At 41.0% G+C, this 21,178-nt stretch overlaps 1 protein-coding gene across 6 annotated transcripts in view; it reads right to left on the minus strand.

Moving 5' to 3' along the window:
• Window positions 1-21,178, minus strand: part of nhsl1b (NHS-like 1b) — a 131,097-nt gene that overhangs the window by 37,543 nt on the left and 72,376 nt on the right. The window contains exon 1 of one of the 6 annotated variants that reach the window (XM_036147411.1): window positions 17,641-18,835. The exons of the other annotated variants lie outside the window; for them this stretch is intronic. Coding sequence (XP_036003304.1) covers window positions 17,641-17,956 — 316 coding nt within the window. The 5' untranslated portion in view covers window positions 17,957-18,835. Of the gene's footprint in view, window positions 1-17,640; window positions 18,836-21,178 lie in introns of those variants that run through there. 6 annotated transcript variants of the gene reach the window in all.

The following is a 21,178-nucleotide window of genomic DNA, read 5'->3' on the forward strand; positions in this document are numbered from 1 at the left end:
ATATCTTCATTTTTTTTTTAAATCCAACCAACAAACCGAAAAGATATCATGACGTTTAAAAATGCTTTGATTGATTTCTGCCCATAAAACTGTTGTTGTTGTGTTTAACAGTAACTAAAAATACTGCTTTAGCACTGGTGAAAACACTTTTTCTATTGTGTCCAATGACAACACGGCTACAATCCTTAAATACTTGAAACACAAGTACGTCAAAAGGCGGCGGTGAAAAAGAAGAAGGGAGAAATCAGGGGGCGGCAACGTCTTAATAATGTCTCGGTGATTCACTGCGGCACAGTGACCGGAGAGAGACCGATGGAGGACTGCTGATCTTCCTGCTGTCACTGGACTCGTATTCTCTTTGTCCTTCCCGTCCTGTTTTCACACCCCATTTGGATCTCCCCATCGACCTGGCAGAGGCGGCTGCACAATGTCTCTCACATACAGGACCGCCTGGTGAACGGTTGTCTGCAAAACGGTGGCTTGGTGGGTCCATCCCAGGACTTCCCCAGCGCATGTCCTTGCTCAAGAGACCAATCACACCAAGGAGCGTGGTCAAAAACCTGTACTCTTCCAGACCCAAGTTACAAGAGCTGTTAGTATTTTCAGCAGAATTTCTAAGTAAAAAATCAAAATGTCCCTAAGGCAGATATTTGCACAAAGGCCAGTCTTTAAGGATGAATGGAAGGAGGGGTGGATGGATGGATACATCTTGCAATGACTTTCCTACTTTTAAACCTTGAAAGAACCCCGTCTATGAACATCTATGGATATTGTCGCTTAAAGGTGCGTTGAGTAGTAATCATTTTAAAAACCGCTTCCTAAACATATACCAACGGACATCTAAACGAGGATAAATCCCGTCACTTCAGCATCTTTTCTAATTGGACTTAAGAAGAGTGAGTTAAGCCAATCTTTTAAACCCCTTCAGCTTTGTCTGAACAACTTGAATCCGGTCCCTCCTGCTACCTCCTTTCATAAATCCCAGGTTTTCCCCTTCTTCTCCTAGACACCAATGCTTGCAGAATAGCTAATGCTCGAGTCCTATTGATTTTTACCTTCCTTTCTTATCTAGTGCACCCTTTGCTATGGCTCAGGCCTTGCACGTCTTCGCCTCTCATGAAGGAAAGCAAAAGAGCTGAATAGAAGCAAATGAACCAAGCAAACCTGCAACATGAACATTTGGCATCAGTGTGAGAACAGGACTGTCTCAAAATTCATGTTTTAATGTAATTTCGTTTAAAATGACTCAACTATGTTCATCAGATCAGCATCGATGAAGCAGCAAACCAAAGAAATACCAAAAGAATAAATCTTACATTTAAGCAGTTTTGTATTTCCCTTGTTTTGCTTCTATATGCTTTAAATGAAAATCAATTATTCATCTCCATGTAACTGTGACTGGGAGCTGAACAGCAGGGTTCAATAGGAACTTGATCACTTTGGTTTTCTTGGTGCTATAGAGCAAGGCATAAATAATATATCAGCAATGAGTCAGAGGGGTAAAGAGGTAATATGACATGATCAGGGTGGAGGGGATGAAACTGTAAACCTCGTCTGATCGATGCAACGGCTGCAGCCCAAAACTTGTCCTCGTATAAAGTTGTTTGTACTTTTTAAGAATGGGGCAGATATGAAAAAGCTGCATATCTGATAAAAGCTAAGACTCAAATAATTAAAGGTTTGAAAAGTATCTTTGCAGGGACGATTTGTTTTGTTTTTTTAATCATGAACTAAAACTTATGAAGCAACCTTTGTGTTTCTGCTGGTGAAGACATTTTCACTGACAGTAAAATAGGGGCAGCTGAACTTTAAGCTCCAACTTTCACTCAAACCCAACACACGCAGAAGTGACAGACATGCTTGGCTGAATAAACAAGGGCTGACAGCTGCTTTTAGTGACACTGATGATTTTACCATTGGGTAAAGTTCCCACGCCCCCTCACCAACAAAAAACATTAACTACATACACTCCAACACTCAATCAATCGTTTGCACCACATATCCAATTCACACCCTTATTTCGGACCCACAGGTTGCTATGTCGCTGCATGTTTTCATTTCGTGCCCATCCCTGTACTTAAACTTTGTGTAACACTTTTTTTCTCTTGGCAGTTAATAAATCTGATGAACTGTGGTGATAAAACAACTAGACTACAAGTGATCAACTCCATTTTATTTAAAGAGTATGTAAATATTATTCTACACGGGATTCTGATACCTAACTGATCCCTGATTAAGTCAAAAATAACCAATTACCTCCTGCTTTTGATATTATTTATAGAAAGCACATAACTACATTTCCATACAGGGAGCGGTAGATGTAAGAAGATTTCTTGTCATTAACACAGGTTCAAACGTCCCCTAGAACAACACGGCGTGTGCTTGTGGTTATACCAAGACGGCTCTTTTTCATGGTACAGGTCTGGTACCAAACCCGAAAAAACTGGTAAAGAGTTAAAATGACCAGCAACCTAACAGACAACTAATCTGAAAGACAGACTTACCAGACGCTGGTTTTACTACAAAGCTCCGACTGAAGATCTGTTACCAGAGCAGATACCAAACCTCTTAGGTCTAGTTAGCAGCCATACGGGTTTTTTTTTCCCCTAAGAATTTAAACTGTGTGTTTGCTTGATGATAACTTGATTAAAATTAGAGATGCCCTGATCTGGATTTTTCTTCGCTTTATACAGATTTCTGGGATTCTCCGAGATCCGGCCTGGTTTTCCTGAGTATTCTGACAAACTTAATAGCACGCACAAGACAAACAATGAGCAGTAGGTACTTTGATAACGGTTTTGGTTTTAATTCGAACAGAAAATCAAAGAATTAAAAGATCAAGAGAATGTCCACATTTATGCTCTAAAGCTAAATGTGTAGCAAAGTACCGATATTAAATAAAAAACTAACAGACGAAGCCGGGTTTGGCTGTATCTGACAGACTTCTTGGTTGATTACGGTCCCGTCTAGATTAAACTGACTACTACATTTGAAACCGGCTCCCAGAGCGGGCATGTCTGCAGCTGCCCCCCCACGGCGGCTCCGTCTTGACACCCCTATCCGCCTAACTGGCTACAAACAGGCATCCGAGCCAACGTCGACCTCGACTCTCCCCTAACACGCATGCGCTAACAGAAACAACAACAACGACGGACTTCCAAGTTGCGGTTGTGTTTCGGACACTATTGAATTTATTGTGGATTTTACACTGATGCATTTTGCTCCTCTACTGAGTTTGTACGGACCGCCTTGTCACCAGCCACCACACAAATGCCTCTTTTGTCTCTCCTGCATTTGTTTTGTTTTCTCCCTTCTTTAATTCTGTAGCAGCATTAACGGGCCACTAACTGGGGTGGCATAGGTGTCACAATATTACGGGACCCCAGCTTCATCTTTATGCTCAAACCTTTCTGTGCTGATACATTATGCAGCTCCATTTGGACGTAGCCACAAAAACAGCTTCTATCCCAAAGCTGTGAGGGCTATCGCCCCCTGCTGAAAATCAAATAAACTACTATCCCAGTTCATAGTCTATTTACATGTTTACAAACATACTAGTACTTTCACAGGTTCTTGATCCGATTGAGATTTATTTACACTGTCTCTCACATGCTAATGTCTATTTGCACCCTTTTAGCTCCTCAGGAAGTGTTGGTTTGGACTAGCATGCAAACTGCACAGTTCTTTAACTTGGAGATTTCATTTTTTGCTAACTTCTCAGGGCGATTTTGCCTGGTACATCCACACAATGCCACGGTGTTTTACATCATCCTGTAAGCTGACCTGTCTTTTTAACTTGAACATCAATTAAGTTGAACATTTCAATTTGTGTTAATGACTATTTGCACCCTTGTTATCTGCTCTGGGACCGTTTGCCTGATACAATCATGTAATTTCAAAGTAATTTACATCGTTCTGTGAAGTGATTATTTGTTTTTTATCTTTCTGTTTTGTTTTTTTACCTGAACATTTAAATCTTATTAGATACAAGGGACCATTTGTGTCATTTTAACTTCTCAGGAGGTCTTGACAGTGTATTCAATTATTTGAACATTATGCCTGGATTTGTGTGTTATGTGAATTTTGAACTGGTGTCTCTCCAAAATTTCATTATGGTTGACCTAATGACAATAAAGACTCTTAACTCTTGATTCTACATGCTGGGGGTTGATGGATTTACTTAAAAAAAATTGGAAAATTAATTTTTAGTTTTGCCACATTTAATGAGTAGAAAGGGAAGAACAACTGATCTTTTTCAGTGCTTCACCTGCCGATCACTGATCAAAGTCCAATGAAAGGCAAACTGGTCTATTCTAACCTCTGTCAGCTTGATTAATACAGTTGAAAAATATTTTTAGACACAATGTGCAACATTTTGGACACCTTATTTCCAACAGCAGCTGACAGAGTGTGGTTAAACTCAAGTGACGGTCCTCTAGGAGCCTCTGTGTGGACATTTTGAGAAAAGATGTAAACTTTCATCTGGTTTCTACATCTTAGAGAGAAGAAGTCAGTAATCCATAGGCATGTGTGTGTGTGTTATGTGCTGAAAGGCTCGGGGAGGGGGGGGGGGGGTCCTTTTATAAGCTGCTTGTCTTTTGTGATCCATGAGAAAAAACCTCAACGTTGGGAAGACAAGTAGCTAGCCGCATTCTTCTTTTACAGCCAACGCCACAAACATGAATGGTCTGCACTCTCTGCGAGGTTTGTGAGGTTTCATTTGGCTGTTTTGATGTGGTGGAAGATATGTAGCTGGATTTTCTCTTCAAACGACACACAGTTCACACTAAGTTAACGACCATTCATCAAGAAGATGCCTTTTAATACAATACAAACATGGAGAAATACAACAAGAGGAGAATTACACAGAAAGTAAGACTCATAAAGTGGAGAGATCATTTGATGTGGTGGGAGGGGAGATCTAAAGCTTGATTGAAAAGGTAGGTGTTTGAAGATTAAAAATAAAAGAAAGATGAGATAAAGGTAGCTGGCGGAAAGAAGTCAGGGGTGGAGGATAGAGGAGAAGAAAGATGAAAGTGTGGATCCAAAAAAAAAAACATTTGTAGGTCTGGGTTGAATTAAAATAAAAAACAAAAAAATACACACAGGAAGACAAAAACACAAACATACACCACCGCCCAGCATGCTCAGCAGTGTCTAATTTTCTCTCCTCCAGTGTCTGACCCCAATGCTCAGTAACAAACTCCTTTGAAATTTAAGCCAGGATGAAAAGGGGTGAGTGGGTTAGGGGGTGGGGGGGTGGACACTGAGCACACAGAGGATGCAAAGAGCTCCGTTTTGACTGTGTGGGCCAACTAAAGTGTAAAATTGTTTAGTCTCAAATGAAACCTCTCAAAACAGGGGTAAAAACAATCTGCAGGAGAATCCCACAATGACAAGACGCACATCCGTGACAAATTCATTGAACAGCTACTTTTGTCGTCTAATGTTCAGCGCAATAAAGGCGGCTCTCTCCTAAAAAAAAAAAAAAAAAAAGAAAAAAAGGAGCAACCCTGTTGAGCAGGGGGCTAAAACGCAGTTGTTTTACAAGAAGACTGATGGCCGTTTGGAGATTTCAGAGAATGTGACAGTTATGTGGCTAATTTACGACTTCCAAAACCCCGTCATGGTGTATTTGCAGCCAAATGTCCCTGGCAACGCCGTTTTAAACCTACTGCCATGCTACTTTGCTCGCTTTACGCTGCTAGGACTATACACTACTAAACCAGTAAAGCTAGAACTTGATATGTATTATTACACTAGTGAATAAACTGTTATGTTCCTATGGAATCCAAAGTTGGACAGACTGAGCTACTGCTGCCAATGACTTCCTATAGATGATCTTGGCCCTGTCTTTCAGTGCTTTACCCCGTTTCTCTCCTACACTGCAAAAACAGACTAAACTAAACTAAAAATAAGTGACTTCCTATAGATGATCTTGGCCCTGTCTTTCAGTGCTTTACCCCGTTTCTCTCCTACACTGCAAAAACAGACTAAACTAAACTAAAAATAAGTTAAAATTTTCTTGAAATGAGTTTATTTGTACTTTATTTGAGCAGGTAAATAAGATAATCTGCCAATGGAATAAGATTTTTGCACTTAAAATAGGAAGAATTCATCTCCATCACCTTTTTTCAAGTGCATTATATCTAATTATCTTATTTTACGGGTAAAAGTACTCTTTCTGTTGGCAGATAATCTTATTTACCTGCTCAAATCAAGGACAAATACACTAATTTCAAGAAAATGTTACTTATTTTTGGTTCTGTTTGTGCAGTGTAGATGTAGCTATTGGCTGAGCTTTTACTGCAACTAACTGTACATGCTGTCTTTCATCCCCTGGACTTGAAAACTGACCCAGAGATTATCTGTTTGTCTGGGTTTCTCTCCTGGATGAAGCCCCGGAAAGCGCATATCACTGCCATTACCATTTTGCTTTTCTCTCCCATAGAAAGTACACCTGGATCAGTGTTTCTGTGTTGTTTTTGTGTCTCTGCTCTGTCTTCTCAAACCCCCAGTCTGTCATGGCAGACTGTGTTTCACACTGAGCCTGGTTCTGCAAAAGGTTACTTCCTGTTAAAGAGGAGTTTTCCTCTCCACTGTTGCTACGTGCATGCTCGGTATGAGGGATTGCTGCAAAGTCAGTGACAATGCAGACGACTGTCCACTGCTGCTGAATCCTCACCCAGGGGGAGTGAATGCTGCAAGTCAATGACTCAATGCAATCTGCTGGGTCGCCTTGGATAGAAAAGCTTTTAATCAATCTGTCTGGATGACTTGATTGAGCTGACTCTGTAATGTGCCTTGAGATGACGTGTTGTAAATTGGTGCTATATAAAAAACCGTAACTGAAACACATTTTAATAGATGAAACATACAGTATCTAACTGATGCCAGTGTATTGATTCTCAAGTTGCATAACAAATTATGAGGATTAATGTTAAACATTAACAAATCACAGATCTGAAGAACATGATACTTTAACACTGGTCCAGTAAAACAATATCCACATTACGAAAGGACCCCTTAGCATACAGCCTCGATGACTCCACTCATATTGACTCCTGGACCTCCTGATTCTCCAGTGACTCCATTGAGGATCAGCCTCATCAATAAGAACAAGCTCAATGTCTGGTTTTGGGTTTAAAATCTATAACATAATAGCTTGAATTTTACTGATATGAAGGTAAGCGTCAAGAGACTGTATGTATGGATGTGCACATCAATGTGCAATTGTGAATAAGTGCCAGCAGCAATGTTTCAGTAGCTGCATTTAAAAATTCCCAGCGAGCCACACATTAGCCTGGATAACAAAAAATGAGGTCGGCATGCACTTCAAATGTATTAATTTGTATCTTTCAGCTGTTGCTGTTAATAAAGAACGACATACAGTAGTCTGGAAGAACAGATATAACCCTGAAAGTGCGTAGTTGCAATATTTCTACAGAGATAGCTGCACACAAAACAAGATTTTGGATGCCCCTCTGGTTTCCTGCCCTACATTTCAGCACCAGGTCTGTCTGCTCTTCTCTCCTGAGGGGGTTTGTGTGTGTCTGTGTTTTCTCGCTCTTACTTCATAACAGCACACAACCATTAATCCAGTTCTACAATTAACTTCACACATTAAATGCCATACATCTGATCTGAACAGTCATTTTAAGCATTTTTCTTAGGATAGGAATACTAAAAAAACTAATCTTAATAAATTGTAAATTCAAATCAATCGAATAAATCGATTTATCCCTCAGCCCTACTTTGACCAAAGGAAGCCCAATAAATGGTTATTTACTTAAATGACACTTAAAGTGGATCAGATCCCTTTGCTGCTGCCGCCGCAGCCCCAAACGTTCATCTCCTGCTGATGCAAGAGAGCTTTTTTTTTTCTAATTTAGATGGAGAAGCTAATTTAGGTTAAGTGCCTCCAGTAGCTGAAGGGCACAAACCAACAAGCCACCTGCAGCTAGCCTGTATCACACTGAGCAAAGCCCTGTAAACATGTTTCTATCAGGCAAACATAAGTATGCCAATGGAGGGTGGATTAAAACAAACTACTACTTAAAATGTCAGTGTGTGTTTTTTATAGCTCTCCTGTGACAGCAGCAGCCTTTGCACTGCATGGTTTGACCTATTTCTCACAATGGATCTCACTTTCCATTGGCAGCAACAGTAGGTCATTTGGAGAGAGGACGCTGTACGGAAAAAACGGAATATCTAATTAGCCATCAGAAGCGCAAATAAATGACCAATAATCAGATTAAGGAAGTGGGCGAGACAATCAGCCTGACAATGGGGACACAACTACAGGGCTGGATATGAGATCGGATGGTGACTCTGGTGGCTGGCATTGATTCTTTTTTTTTTTTTTTTTTATCATAATGCATGACTGCATTTGGCACAGCTCATTAGACCTACAACTTTGATCCAGCTAAAGGCAACTCTGGGTTCAAACATTCCCAATTTTACAGAAAGACTGAAGAGTGACGATCAACTGTACAGCCTCCATCGAGACAAATCACCACCAATGCTCACCAATTCCTAAACCCCATTTCTTCCCTATATACTACCTGATTTTCTACATTCCTCTTACTCCCACTCCACCCCACTACTTAGCTGTTGCAACCTGGTTAGTATTGGTTTGCAGTCAAGTAACAGATGATCATGATCCATGATCAAGTCAAAATAACTCAGTCAATAACCTTGTTTAGCGGTTCCGCAGCAAATGCTGTGATGTAATTGTTCAAAAACACTATAGAAAACAGAGAAAAATATGACCCAAAAAGAATACAAAGATACCTACACAGCACCTGGAGAAACTACCTTTTACTTTTCTCGACTCCTCCAGACTCCAAGGACACAATAAAAAGTATTTAATGGCTGAAAAGTGGATTTTGCATATGCCCTCTTTAAATTTCAGGCACTTTTAGTTCAATTTTGAAGCTAAACTTCCTCTTCTTTTGCTTTTAGTCAGCATTTTTATCAGTATGATGTGCCAAAAATATATGAATGATATTGATAGCCATGCATAAATATTTAACCATAACTTCTGAAGATAAAAGGGCGTCTCCGCTTGACATGTATGTCCTTGTGCGAAGGGCAATTCAGTCATCTCTCTGGCAAATTATCTTCTTCCCAAAAACAGCAGAAACACAGATTATGACTGACCTATAGTGAGCCAAAAGTCATATTTTGTTATCATCCAGCATTATGACGCTACTTTGGCCTCTTGTAATACCTGTTCACAATGTGAAGACAATCTTAGTGCTCTTGAATAATTTGTTGAGATGCACAATGCTAACAGGATTACAGTGTTTCTGTAGCGGTTGCTTCATTTGGACATTTGGGGATTCGTTATGAAGAGGTGTGTACGAGAGCACATGCATGTGTTAACCTCGACATCCACCAATGATAATCCCGTGTTTAGACCTCGTCTGGAGGTTAGAAAAAAAAAACATGACCCCGAAATCTACTTAACCCTACGTTCCCTCCCTCCCATCAATCCCTCCTTCCCTAAAAAGCTGCCTATGATTCCCTCCTCCCTCCCTCCCTCCATCCATCCATCTTAGCTTCCCACCCCCTTCTGTCCCATCTGGGCAATAATAGACGGTTTGGATGGAGCCTTTAATAGAAAGAGCAAACCTCTCTTGGAAGCAAAGTGCGCCCCCCCTTTCCTAATTGGCCCTGGGGGAAATGATTACAGCTCCCTTATCAAATATTCCAAAAAAATTTAAGACCAACATCACTCCAAATTAAATACCTTTCAGGACCCAAGGTGGCTCTTTTAGGCCTGGATAAATGGGTGTTCTGAGGCTGAGAGGAAATAATTAAAACACAACTGCATCTAGTTATTCCCGTAATATTTTTAATATGTTCCTTTAGTCTTATAAAAGTGCTGCAAATCTACTGGTCAACGTGTAGAATCAAAGAGTGATATGTAACTACAGATTATATTCTTTCCTGTTTGTAATTTGTATTCGTATGCCCCCTGCTGGTGGAAAATGAGCAACAATTTAAAGCTCCATCCAGTTTAGTCTGATGCCAAAACAATCAACACTTTAGCTTCTTTTATAAACAAATCAGCACCGCCGTCGTTTCTCCAATGGTTGCACGAGTATCGGCACGGCTTTAGCTCACCTTGTTTCTACATTTCTCTTTGTCTGCAACCCAAGTCCATCTATGCATGTGCATGAATGGAGAGAACCTCAGAATAAAAGATGTTGCCATGGTGAGGACAACTCATTAAGGCAACAGATTTAAAGAGGCTCTTAAAATCACTTTCCCTCTCCTCCATGTCCCGTCCCTCTCTCCTTTATTATCAGTCTCTATGGGGGGGGACGTGAGCTTTTCAGAGGCCTGGTTATGCTTTGAATGGCTCAATGGAAACCTCCAGCTGACTGGGACATAACTGGGGTCTGAGGCTGAGGCTGGGGATACACCAGTAGATAAAGAGTAATACAAGACGGGCAGGTTAAATGTGTACTCTCGGATTAGCTGGGTTGTTCTTGCATTAATTGCATGAATTTAGCATCAGGAACATACCTAAAAAACACACAAGCATGCACTTTTTGGGGTTCCAGTCGCTGATATAATTTCTGTGACCTATTAGGCGAAAGTAAATAATACAGAATGAGCAGCAGACAGGCAGCAGGCAGCTCAGTGGGGCAAACAGGGCCACAGACGTCAGCAGACCAGACTCAAAGCAGCATGAGGTGAGAAATCTCCCTCTTATAGCAGCTCTCATTAAAGAAATGAGCTGTGACTGAGGTCTGTGCTGTGATTAAGCATGCGCTTAGCCAGCACTGCAGCTCGCTAGGAGTTTTGATTAAGACTAGTGTGGGATTTCTGCAGGCAGGGGCCGGATAAAGTCGGAAATGCACTGAAAAGCACACTCGCCTTGCTCATCAGCAGTGAATTAAAAAGGTATTTGACAAGATGTGTGCATGTTGATAAGTGTGTTGGATTTCACCCAATCCATGTGTGCAGCCTATGAGACTGACATGCATTGGGAATAGAGCGACATCTTCAATTATCTCAACAATGTTGGCTGCTGTCTTTCTTTCTTTTTCTTTTTTTAATCACAGGTGCCTTGTCTGCCGTGCAGACACATAAAAATGCTGCGATACTTGAGTCTGATAAGATAAGTGCGAGACACTAGAAAAAGAAGATAAAATAGATTATACCTCCGATCTAAAGAGCGGAGTTTCATTTGGATGTATTTCCTGACTAAACCACCAGGTGGCTCCAAAGATCAGATAGAGAGACGTCAACAGGAAACCCTAATGGCGAGGGGATCTTCATGGAACGTGTGAAGTCAACACATTACAAAAAAAAAAAAAAAATAAACCAAAAAGTAATTAGATATCTCAAAAGAAAAAAAAAAGAAGAAAAAAAAACACAGCCATCTGCTTTGTCACAGCTCACGGTTTCAATCCTCTGGCCAAATTAATCAATAATGGGATAAATGTCTCTGCAGATTCAAGCGATTATCTGCCGGTTATGTCCTGATGTGATAATCATAGCACTAAGTAAAACTCTATTGTGAAACATATGGGGCCAAGAGGCTCTCCGACACCTGATCCCTTCGTGGGAACAATGCCGATTCCCTCCTCTCCACCTCCTCCATCGCTTCCAGTTTCCTGAAGGAGAAGCCAGCTGAGCCCCGGGCTCCCATTCATTCCCTTAACGTCAGTGACTCACGTTCATAACACAAACGTATCTGTGACACATCCAGACACAAGCAAGTTTGAACCTACATCTAACGTCTCACGAGGTACGTGAACTGTCTCAGTGTCAGTGAGTCATATGTTTCCATGAAAGATGCACATAGTGATAAAACCTGGTAAACTGGAATTATGAAGTAACGCTTTGAGATAAAATAGGTGTAAAGATACCTATGTTTAAAAAAAACTTCTGAATGAATTTAACTTAATACTTAAATGCTGCCTAATGTATAGTGACTTTCCAAAAAAAAAAAAAAAAACAAGAAAAACATCTTGTTACTTCACTTTCTTGACTTTCATTTTGCACTGAGGAGTCGTCATATGAGGAAGACTTGATGTGTTTTATTTTAAAACAGCAACGACAGCTCATGTTTCAAAGGAAGAGGAAACAAGCAGCTTGTTTGAGCAACTACAACCGCTGTTGTGTGCAAAATAACATGGATTCTGCAACCTTCACCAGGGAGAACTAATGCTGCCCCATTCAATTGGTTCACAGGAGTCAGAATTTTACATTTCCAAGGTTAAAACAATTAACTTCAATGCAAAAAGGCTGCATTAAAAAATGTAGAGTGGCAATAGCTGCAATAATTTACCCTTTATTTCCACTTTGTCAATTTAAGTCTCATTAAATCTGTCAGAATTAGTGGATATAGAGTCACAGAGAACATCTTGCTACAACATCTGAATGCATGAAACACAAAATACAATATTAAAGGATTAAATGTTATTCCTAGATCTGCCCTGATTGTTGACCGGCCGCTCGGAAATTTTTAAAAACACGCCACGCTTACAACACTCTTTGATGTGTATCCTGTTACTGCTACAAGACTAAACATTTTTAATATCAATAACATGTTTAAACGTGAGGCCAGAGGAAGCACAGCTATACAAAAAGGTATTTCAAAGAAAGCCATTTTCTGGTCTTTGTTCATTCAGGCTGTGAAAGAGTAAGAGAGAACAAGAATTTCAGTAGATAACAGGAAGGCCGAATGCCGCAGAGGAAAGGGGGCTCTGTTTGGTCCTTTTTAGTTTTCAACATCTGTTCTGGAGCATATTGGATTTGAATATATTGGCAGCATTTTGGGTTTAGTAAGAAGTCTTCATCGTCGTCGGAGTTTTAATAATGCTGGCCACACTTATTGCTAATATTAGATGCTAAAATCAGTTTAAAATGTCAACTTTTTGGTTTCAAAACAGAATTAAAACCCTTATTTATCAGCGACTGCTCGCTGTCTCACACACTGCGGCGCCCCGCCTGCTTTTAGTATAAATTTCATAACCATTAACGGTAGGAAAGTGAAAAACGACATTTCCAATACCATTCTTATGTCCATTAATATTTAAGTTTTAACAAGGAAATTAGATAAAATCTGCCAAAACTTTACCAAAAAAAAAGACAGTATTGTGATAAAGGCAATAATTTACTGAAATAAAGGCAAATTTCTGCCTTTATTTCAGTAAATTATTATTTTTTGCACCTGTTTAAGTGATAATTAATCAGCCTTTACTCATGGAGTGTTACCGAGCTGCTCCTTCTATGGGTTAAACTGATCCTCTCTGACCTGAGATTATTGAATTGTCATAGTTTTTCATATTAACTACTGAAAAAAATAAAGACATAAAGACACACATTAATATAGTTACTCTTAAACAGAGTTAAAGAAGAAAAGTGAGGCAGAAAATTGGGGAAAAACAAGATTGCTTTGAAGGAAAAAAAACAGGCTTCACCCATTTTACAGTTGAATGACCCTATCCAACCCCTGACCCTCAAATCCTTAAAGTGCGTGTGTGTGTGTGTGTGTGTGTGTGTGTGTGTGTGTGTGTGTGTGTGTGTAAAAACCCTTCTGCTTCATCTCATTAAGCTATGTGTCGTGCTCTCCCCTCCATTGTTCTCCCACCTCCAACCTGCTATTCACTGCTCCCATGCACATTCAGGCTAAGTGTGCACTTGTCTGTATTCATCAGTCTTTGAGAATGTGCAGGATTTAGGTCTTATGAGTCCTGCAGGGGAATCTTAACGTGTCATTGTTAATTTATGAGCGGTTTAAACAACAACAAATCCTACAACCCTTACATCAGGAAAAAAAAACAAAACTACTTTAGGATCAACCTTTTTCCTTTAGGGGTCATAGAAACGTCTTTGTCTTCCCTGCTGACGAGAGGAATTAAAAAAAGTAAGCATTTGCTACCTTTGTCTTACTGAATACACAATTTTTTAAAAAGCCTCCGGTTGAATCTGCAACTTTATTACATTTTATATTATTTTAAATGCTAAAAATGATGAAAAAGATGTAATGTTTGTGTGTGTGGGAAGCAAAAAAAGGGGAGATAATAACAGAGAACTAAGGTCAGAGCCCATTCCAATTCTCCCAAGGAAAATCATATTACCTTAACTGGGTTCTAGCAGGGCTTCCCCCTCTATTCTAAGAGTCAAGACCCATTTCATTTAGCCTCATCTTGTTACTCCACAGGCCTGACATCTCTCAGGTGCCCTTCTCTAGGGAGCAATTACTTTGATTGGCCAATAACTGACCCTGGCTATATCCAGTGAGAGTTTATTGGGGGAAAAGCTGTCAAACACCTGCTCCAAACCTAAATGCATAACAGAGAAGAGCTGGAGGGAAACTTAAAGATAAGTCGGACTTGTGTTTAAAGAGATACGAATATAGTTTGAAACGATAAACTCTCATGTAAAAAGAAATTCTCTGGAGATCGATTACCCAAGAAAAGAAGAAAGAAAACCGAAAATAACAATCAGCATGACCTCCAAGTAAACAGTAGAACGAATTAGCCATGTTCCAGTGTGAGTGGGTTCGTCTGTGAGAGGCTCATTAGTCCAGCGGTTGATGGACGCTGATTAAACCTGGAGAGCGGAGACAATACTGTAGCAAAGGCAGTTACATCTCAGCCTGTCAGGGCGTATTAGCCCAAGTGCTCATGGGGACGGCCTGTGGTTGTCTGGCAGTCCTCACTGACCTGTTTTCTTTAAAGAGTAGCTTGCAATAAGTTTATGGATCAACTGTGAGCCCTTTCGGCTGCTTATTAGTGGTTGTAGTAGTCACTGTGGTAGTCACTACAACTTGTACACAGACTTGACAGAGTCTTCCTGACGCTACCGGGATTCAAACCCTGGTTCCTCCGTTCTATAGCCACTACAGAGGGACAGACTCATTGACCGGCTAAAGAGTCTAAAAGAACCGAATGACTTATCGTTATCAGTGTCCTTGCATAGCCAGGCCTTGATGTTTTTATTTTAAATCAGTAAAAATACACAAAACACCAAGTTACTGTTGTCCTGCGACGGTAACTTGGTGTAATTGTATGGCACAGAGTACAAAGGACGTCTGCACTGGACGTTAGTCCAAGGCGTATTATTCCACTCTACCCCGTCTCTCTAATGGCTCCTTTATGTAGTGGCAGAGGTGAAAGTGGGTCACCTCCATCACCCTCATACTGTCAGCTCTCTCATGCACTTCCCTGGGTGACTGGCCCGTCACCTCCAGCTGTTTGCCATTATGTTCTGTTCCCAGTGGGGGGACACCCAGAGGAGCGACCATGTGTCCCAAGTGACACACATCCATGCAGGTTATGGATACCTGGACGGATGGAGAACTTTCTCGTCTTGCCACATCACAACCACAAGTTTACATTTAATCAGGAGCTTATGTGACGGACCAACACAAAGCAGCACCTGATTGTGAAGTGGAAGAGAAATAAAAATCTGAAAAGTGTGGCATATGTATCCAGTCCCCGGGTTGCTGCAATTACAGCTTAAAGTCTTTTGGTGTATGTACTATCTAACAGCTTTGCACATCTATAGTAGAGATGCACCACACTGGGAAAACATTTGGAACGAGATATTGATAAAAATCACAAAAATAATAATTAAAACATCTTGATATCTTTCTGCTTTGGATTTAAACCAAATACAGAACCCCAGTAATAAGTAGTATATCCAGTGACTAGGAAATAAAATTCATTACTTCCATCTCAACAATGAGGGTTTATTAAGAAAGTAGATTTTTTTGGCATTAAAATTTTTTACTTGTAGTTTCCTTAGTGACTTTACCCCTTTACTACTACCTCTTTACCCTCTAAAACGTTTTTATGCTGCATTAAACAAATCTCCAAGCATGTTATAGCTACAGAGGGCCTGACAGAAGGGTACTTAAATAATTAGGCAACATTTTTGCAGTCCAGGTAGTACAGGGCAACGATGATATATTTGCAAAATGTAGTTGACTCCAAATCTAGTGACTAAAAGTTTAACCAATCAGCTCAACCTGAATCAGAATGGATGGGGAGAATTAGCGTCTAGCCACATATTCTCAATTGGATTTGGATCTGGTCTTTGCCTGGGCTGGGCAAATCCATTACCAAGGCAAGGCAAGGCAGGTTTATTTCTATAGCACTCTTCAGTAACAAGACGATTCAAAGTGCTACCAGAACATGCTTTAAACTAAAACATTACATTCATGCAGTCACTGTATGTTTAGAGTTGCTGTCCTGCGAGGAGGCGAACCTCTGCTCAGGAAAAAAAATTTCAAGCAGCCTTTCAAAAAAAAAAAAACTTTCTTACAGGAATGCCCTGATTTTATGTCCGTTTATCTTCCCATCTCCTCTGATCAGCTTCCCTGTCTCTGCTAAATAAAAGTATCCCACAGCATGATGCTACCACCACTGTGATGCACCATGGGGAGGGTGTCTTCAAGGCGATGTATGAATAGTTTCCCATGATACAGACGTTTTGGAGAAAGGCCCATTTTGCGGCCCCTGTGCTGATTTTGTGTGTCCCCTAGACTGCATTAGAAAAAAGATTTGGCTGACGCTGATGAAAACCTTTTACTTGTAATTAGGGCGGACAAGTTAAAATCTTACAATTAAATGTTAGGCACAACACAGAGCTTTTAATAACTACACATTTAACATGCTCTTTAATTTCACAGTAAATAGGATCACATCAATCCAATGACTTTTATTCAAATGGAGACTTTGGTGAATTAAAATCTGATTGGAATTTATTAATTAAAATTGGCTAAATAAAGAGTCTAATTTTTTTTATTTATTTAAAATTATATTTTGTAGAGCAGGTAAAAACAAAAACATTCAACAACAATTGTGTAGTTAAGTAATTTATTTAATTATTTTTTTGGCCTTCGAGTGTTTTTGACTCGACAATTTAAACAATTATGTGCTGCTTAGTGTTGGTTTGTCTCATACGACCCCAATAAAATGGACCGAGGTCCGTGGCTGTGCACAATATGAAAAAGTTCAAGGGATATAAATACATTTACAAGGCAATCTAGAGTACAGAAACTGAGGCAGGAATAAAAACTGGAGCACATTTCCACTGACAGGAAAACCAGCCTGACTGAGTAAGGTTGCTGATGTAATGTGTGCCGTCCCAGGTTACTTCATGCAACTCAGTGCATTAGAAACAGTATTTATGCCAACCTCTCATCAGGGTCATTGGGATTTTACCTGCAGGATCCCGATCACTACCAAGAGGGCCTGGGGACATAAAGCCCCAATCCACAACCATCCCACATAGGGTATCCAGCGAATCATACAGACGTGCAGATTTACCCTCAACGACAGACGGCACAGATCACTCAGTTACAGCAGGATGGAAATCAGCTAATAGGAAGCGACAAAGCCCAGCTTGGGGCGGCTTCTCCTCCATGTGTTGTGACCGTTGCTCTGACAAATGCTGTGTAACCATTTCTGCTCTAACACTTTGGGGACTTTAGAGAAATCTGAAGCAGGAGCTCATTTACCTGATAAATGCATGATCAGTCTCTTAAAAGACTAGGAGTTAGAAGGAACGGCTACTACGTTGTTTACTCTTAAGATGTAGACAGTTTTCTAATGACATAAGGCAAGATTTGCATACAGCAAAAGTAATCTTCTCTTAATTGTGTACCTTTTCCCTCCAGGCAGGTTGTAGTGGTTTTCCCCGGTGAGCCTTTGACCACAGGTCCGAGCAGGGGTTTGGGTGTCCAGAGCGAGTCCTGCTTCTGGTGCACCTTCGACACGGAGAGGAGACGCTTGCGCAGGCAGCCCTCGGCTTTGGGGGGCCTGGGGCTGGGGCAGGCCTGGGCCTGGAGGCTGTTTCCCATCTTGCTGCCGGGCTTGAAAGAGCACAGAGTTGGCCTCTCACCCGGGGGGACCTCATAGCAGGCTCTGTCCCAGCAACTGACCACTGGCTCCGATGAGAGGCAGTGCACGTAAGTGATCATCCCTGACCGAGACCTAAAGCCCTGCCACCTGCCCTCCCCTTCTCTATCAGGGACCTAAGCCCCCCCCTAACTACGCCTTCCTCTTGTACCAGCCTCCTTCTCAGGACCCTCTGCTGGAGGTGATGCGGTTGAGACCTCCCCCCTGTACTCTCAAACACGCTGCAGGCCTCCCCCCTTCATTTCTGGGAAGACAGGATGGAGGTCTAGAGGGATTTTTGAAACCCACACGGGACTCTATCCCCCCCACCCCGGTCGCCTCCTACCGTTTTTTGTCTTTGCTTTCCTCCTCTCAGGGGATGCTATTGACTTGAATTGATTTGCCTGACAAAGAGAGGAGGGTTATACTCGGTGTTCGATTACAGGGATCAACCACCAAAAGAAATATTTTTGCTGAACTATTGCAGCAGAAAGTTGTCGAAAAACAAGTCGTGGTTGTCAGCAGGATGGCTGAGTCCAAGCATCTTGCTAAAACAAGGGTGGTGACCCACAAATGTAACCACAGAAAGTTTCTGCAATGCTCCAAAAACGGCAAAAGCAAAAGTTAAAGACCAGTAAAAATGTCTTATTTTAAAATACCTGCGGTTAAAACATGTTTCTTTCCATCCAAAATGTAATTCGTACCTAAAAGCCTCTCCACATTTTATGCAGAAAACGATCCGCAGGTCAACAAAGCACAAGAAAGTAGTTATGAAAAAAAAAAAAACACGAGTCTCTTTAAGGGGGGAAAAAAAGCTAACTTGCTCAAAGTAGCATCCAAAAGCGCCCTTCTTTCTCCTCCTCCTATTTGAGAAAGCGCCAGCATTGTCCAGCGGAGTCCACATGGCCTCTCCTCTCAGCTCCTCCTCCCTTCTTCCCTCTGCTCCTCGCTGCTGCTTTTCTAATCTGTAAAACCAGATTATCCAGCCGCCAGACCCCTTCCACCAGCTTCTGATTGTGACAGACATAAAACACAGATGGACACCAGGCTGCTGGTAATGAAGTGCGTCGATTCCTCCACACGAATGTGCCGACCTTCAGGAACAAACAAAGCCAACTCTTGACAGACACGTACGTTGGGGACAGATATCAACGGATTTGCCTCCATGTAACACATCTCTGAAGTTTAAACCCACTAATGTACTTCTGCACGTTTCCCCTAGGAAGCTGCAGAGGAGCACAGAATGAGGAGAGCAGATGGGTTGAGTATAAACCCTGATAGTGTAACACTAACAGGTGTAAGCACAGCAGACACCAGATAAGTGGCAGGTCAATAAACACTGACAGATTAACAAACAGGTTGAGAGTCGCCGTGGCCAAAACAAACCTTGTGCTAATTGAAACACAAGCACATCTGGACATCTAGATTGAGGTTAGACATAAAATTCTATCATTAAAAACAGAGCAAATGGAAGGAAAAAAGCGGCTAAAAACAATTTAATAGGAATATGTTGCCCCCTAGTGGTGTCTTTCACAGATCCTGGTTGCGTTAAGTCTTATTTATGGGGTACTCCAGAGTGACCTGATCAAGAAATATAAGGGATTCACAAACTGCAAGGGAAGGAGTATAAATGCTACCTTCATTACTCTGGAAATTAAAGGAAACAAGGTACTACCTCCCAATAATGCTAGATTATTCAAATCAATGCCTTGAATTATCCCCTGAAGACCTAAATATGTCATATTAACTACATTCTTGTGGATAGACACAAGTTAAAGAAAGAAGGTGTAAGCTACCGATGATTATCTTCTTCTCAGGCATTTTGGTTTTTATTTCTAAAACTGAATTTGGCTTGTGATGATCAAGTAGTCAGTTTTATTACCATACAGCTATTTTTATGGAGGATAACATGCAAACGTATTTAAAAATCTTCTGGTGCTCTGCTCTGCAATTCAAAAAATCCTATCTTTTTCGCATCAGTGAATGCATCATACCGCTCTTAGGTGTGGAAGTTGCTTCTGACTCAACGTCAGATACTTTCAGTATCAGTAAGGGTTAAAAAAAAAAAAAATCTAATTAGAGGAAGCAGTGATATAAGAAGCTGTTTAGAAGGAAACTATTTTTTGCAACATGTTTAGACATTTCTGTTGTTCACTCAGGCTGTGAAGGAGAGCAGGACTTTCAGCTGATAACAGGAAGGCTCAAGGGATTATAGCGAAGTGGCTCTGCTATTAATTAAGGCAAGGGTCAACATTCAAACACAAAGAGTGCTCTTTCAGTAACTGCCAGTATCAGGTCCCACCCACACAAAAATGACATCAGGTGTATCCACAAAGGTATTTTGTCATGTTAGGCTGTGCGTCCCCTTGGATTCCCGCGTTTTGAGAGACTATAAGCGATCATGTTGCTGTTAGTAGCATCCTCAGACTCCTCTTTACACAGCGTGTCGCCTGCCAACCAGCACAAAGATCACAGTGAACATGCGTAAATGTTTGTGTCTGATGCCGCACAATGAAATTATCCTTGTCCTGTATTAATTGTTTTATGTTAAAGCTAAAAAAAAAAAGTTAATGTCTTAAAAACTACTTTATTCTAATGGAATGGTCTTAACTTGTAAAACTCCAGATAAATGCCAGAAAACATACCTTCCTCTGAGTCAAACAGATTTCCAAAAGCCTTAGATCGTTCTCCAACTGGTTTAATTTTTAATAAACTGGAGCAATTTTGTCAATTTCATTTTAAAACATCTATGGGGTTCAGGGAGGCATTGATTGACTGTGATTGCCCGTTTTTTTTCATACTGTAGAGCATAAGCCTACAGAAAAAAGGAAGAGGCGCTGAGCGACTGTCACTGTGCCAAAGCCTCCACGGATAGCCAGGGGCTAAAACAGCCATTACCGACAGTTATCATTTCCACAGCATGGCGAGGCAGCCAACACACAAGCCGATTAACAAAACCCCTAAAAACGTGGCGCTCTCACACACAAATCAGAACTGACCAACCCCGGAATGCCTCGGCACACGCAGGCCTAAAAAAAAAAAACAAAGAGCGCTAACACGTAGTCCGCAGGGCAAGCCAAAACATCCTGACTGTGGCCTGAGCTGCACTTAGGAGCGCCGATGTCCTCAATCCAGCTGCATAGATGCTACCAGTTCCCTCAGAAAAAAAACAAAAAAAAAAACATCTGTGTACAAGTCAGGCTCATTAAAGCACAAACCTACGTATTGGATGTAACATTGTTGGGTCTGTGTGCTCAGATTCCCATCAACTTCCTGTAAATGGTCGCATTAGTGGTTGTGAATAA

The sequence above is a fragment of the Fundulus heteroclitus genome, chromosome 15, assembly GCF_011125445.2.
Source record: "Fundulus heteroclitus isolate FHET01 chromosome 15, MU-UCD_Fhet_4.1, whole genome shotgun sequence".
Classification (NCBI taxonomy): domain Eukaryota; kingdom Metazoa; phylum Chordata; class Actinopteri; order Cyprinodontiformes; family Fundulidae; genus Fundulus; species Fundulus heteroclitus.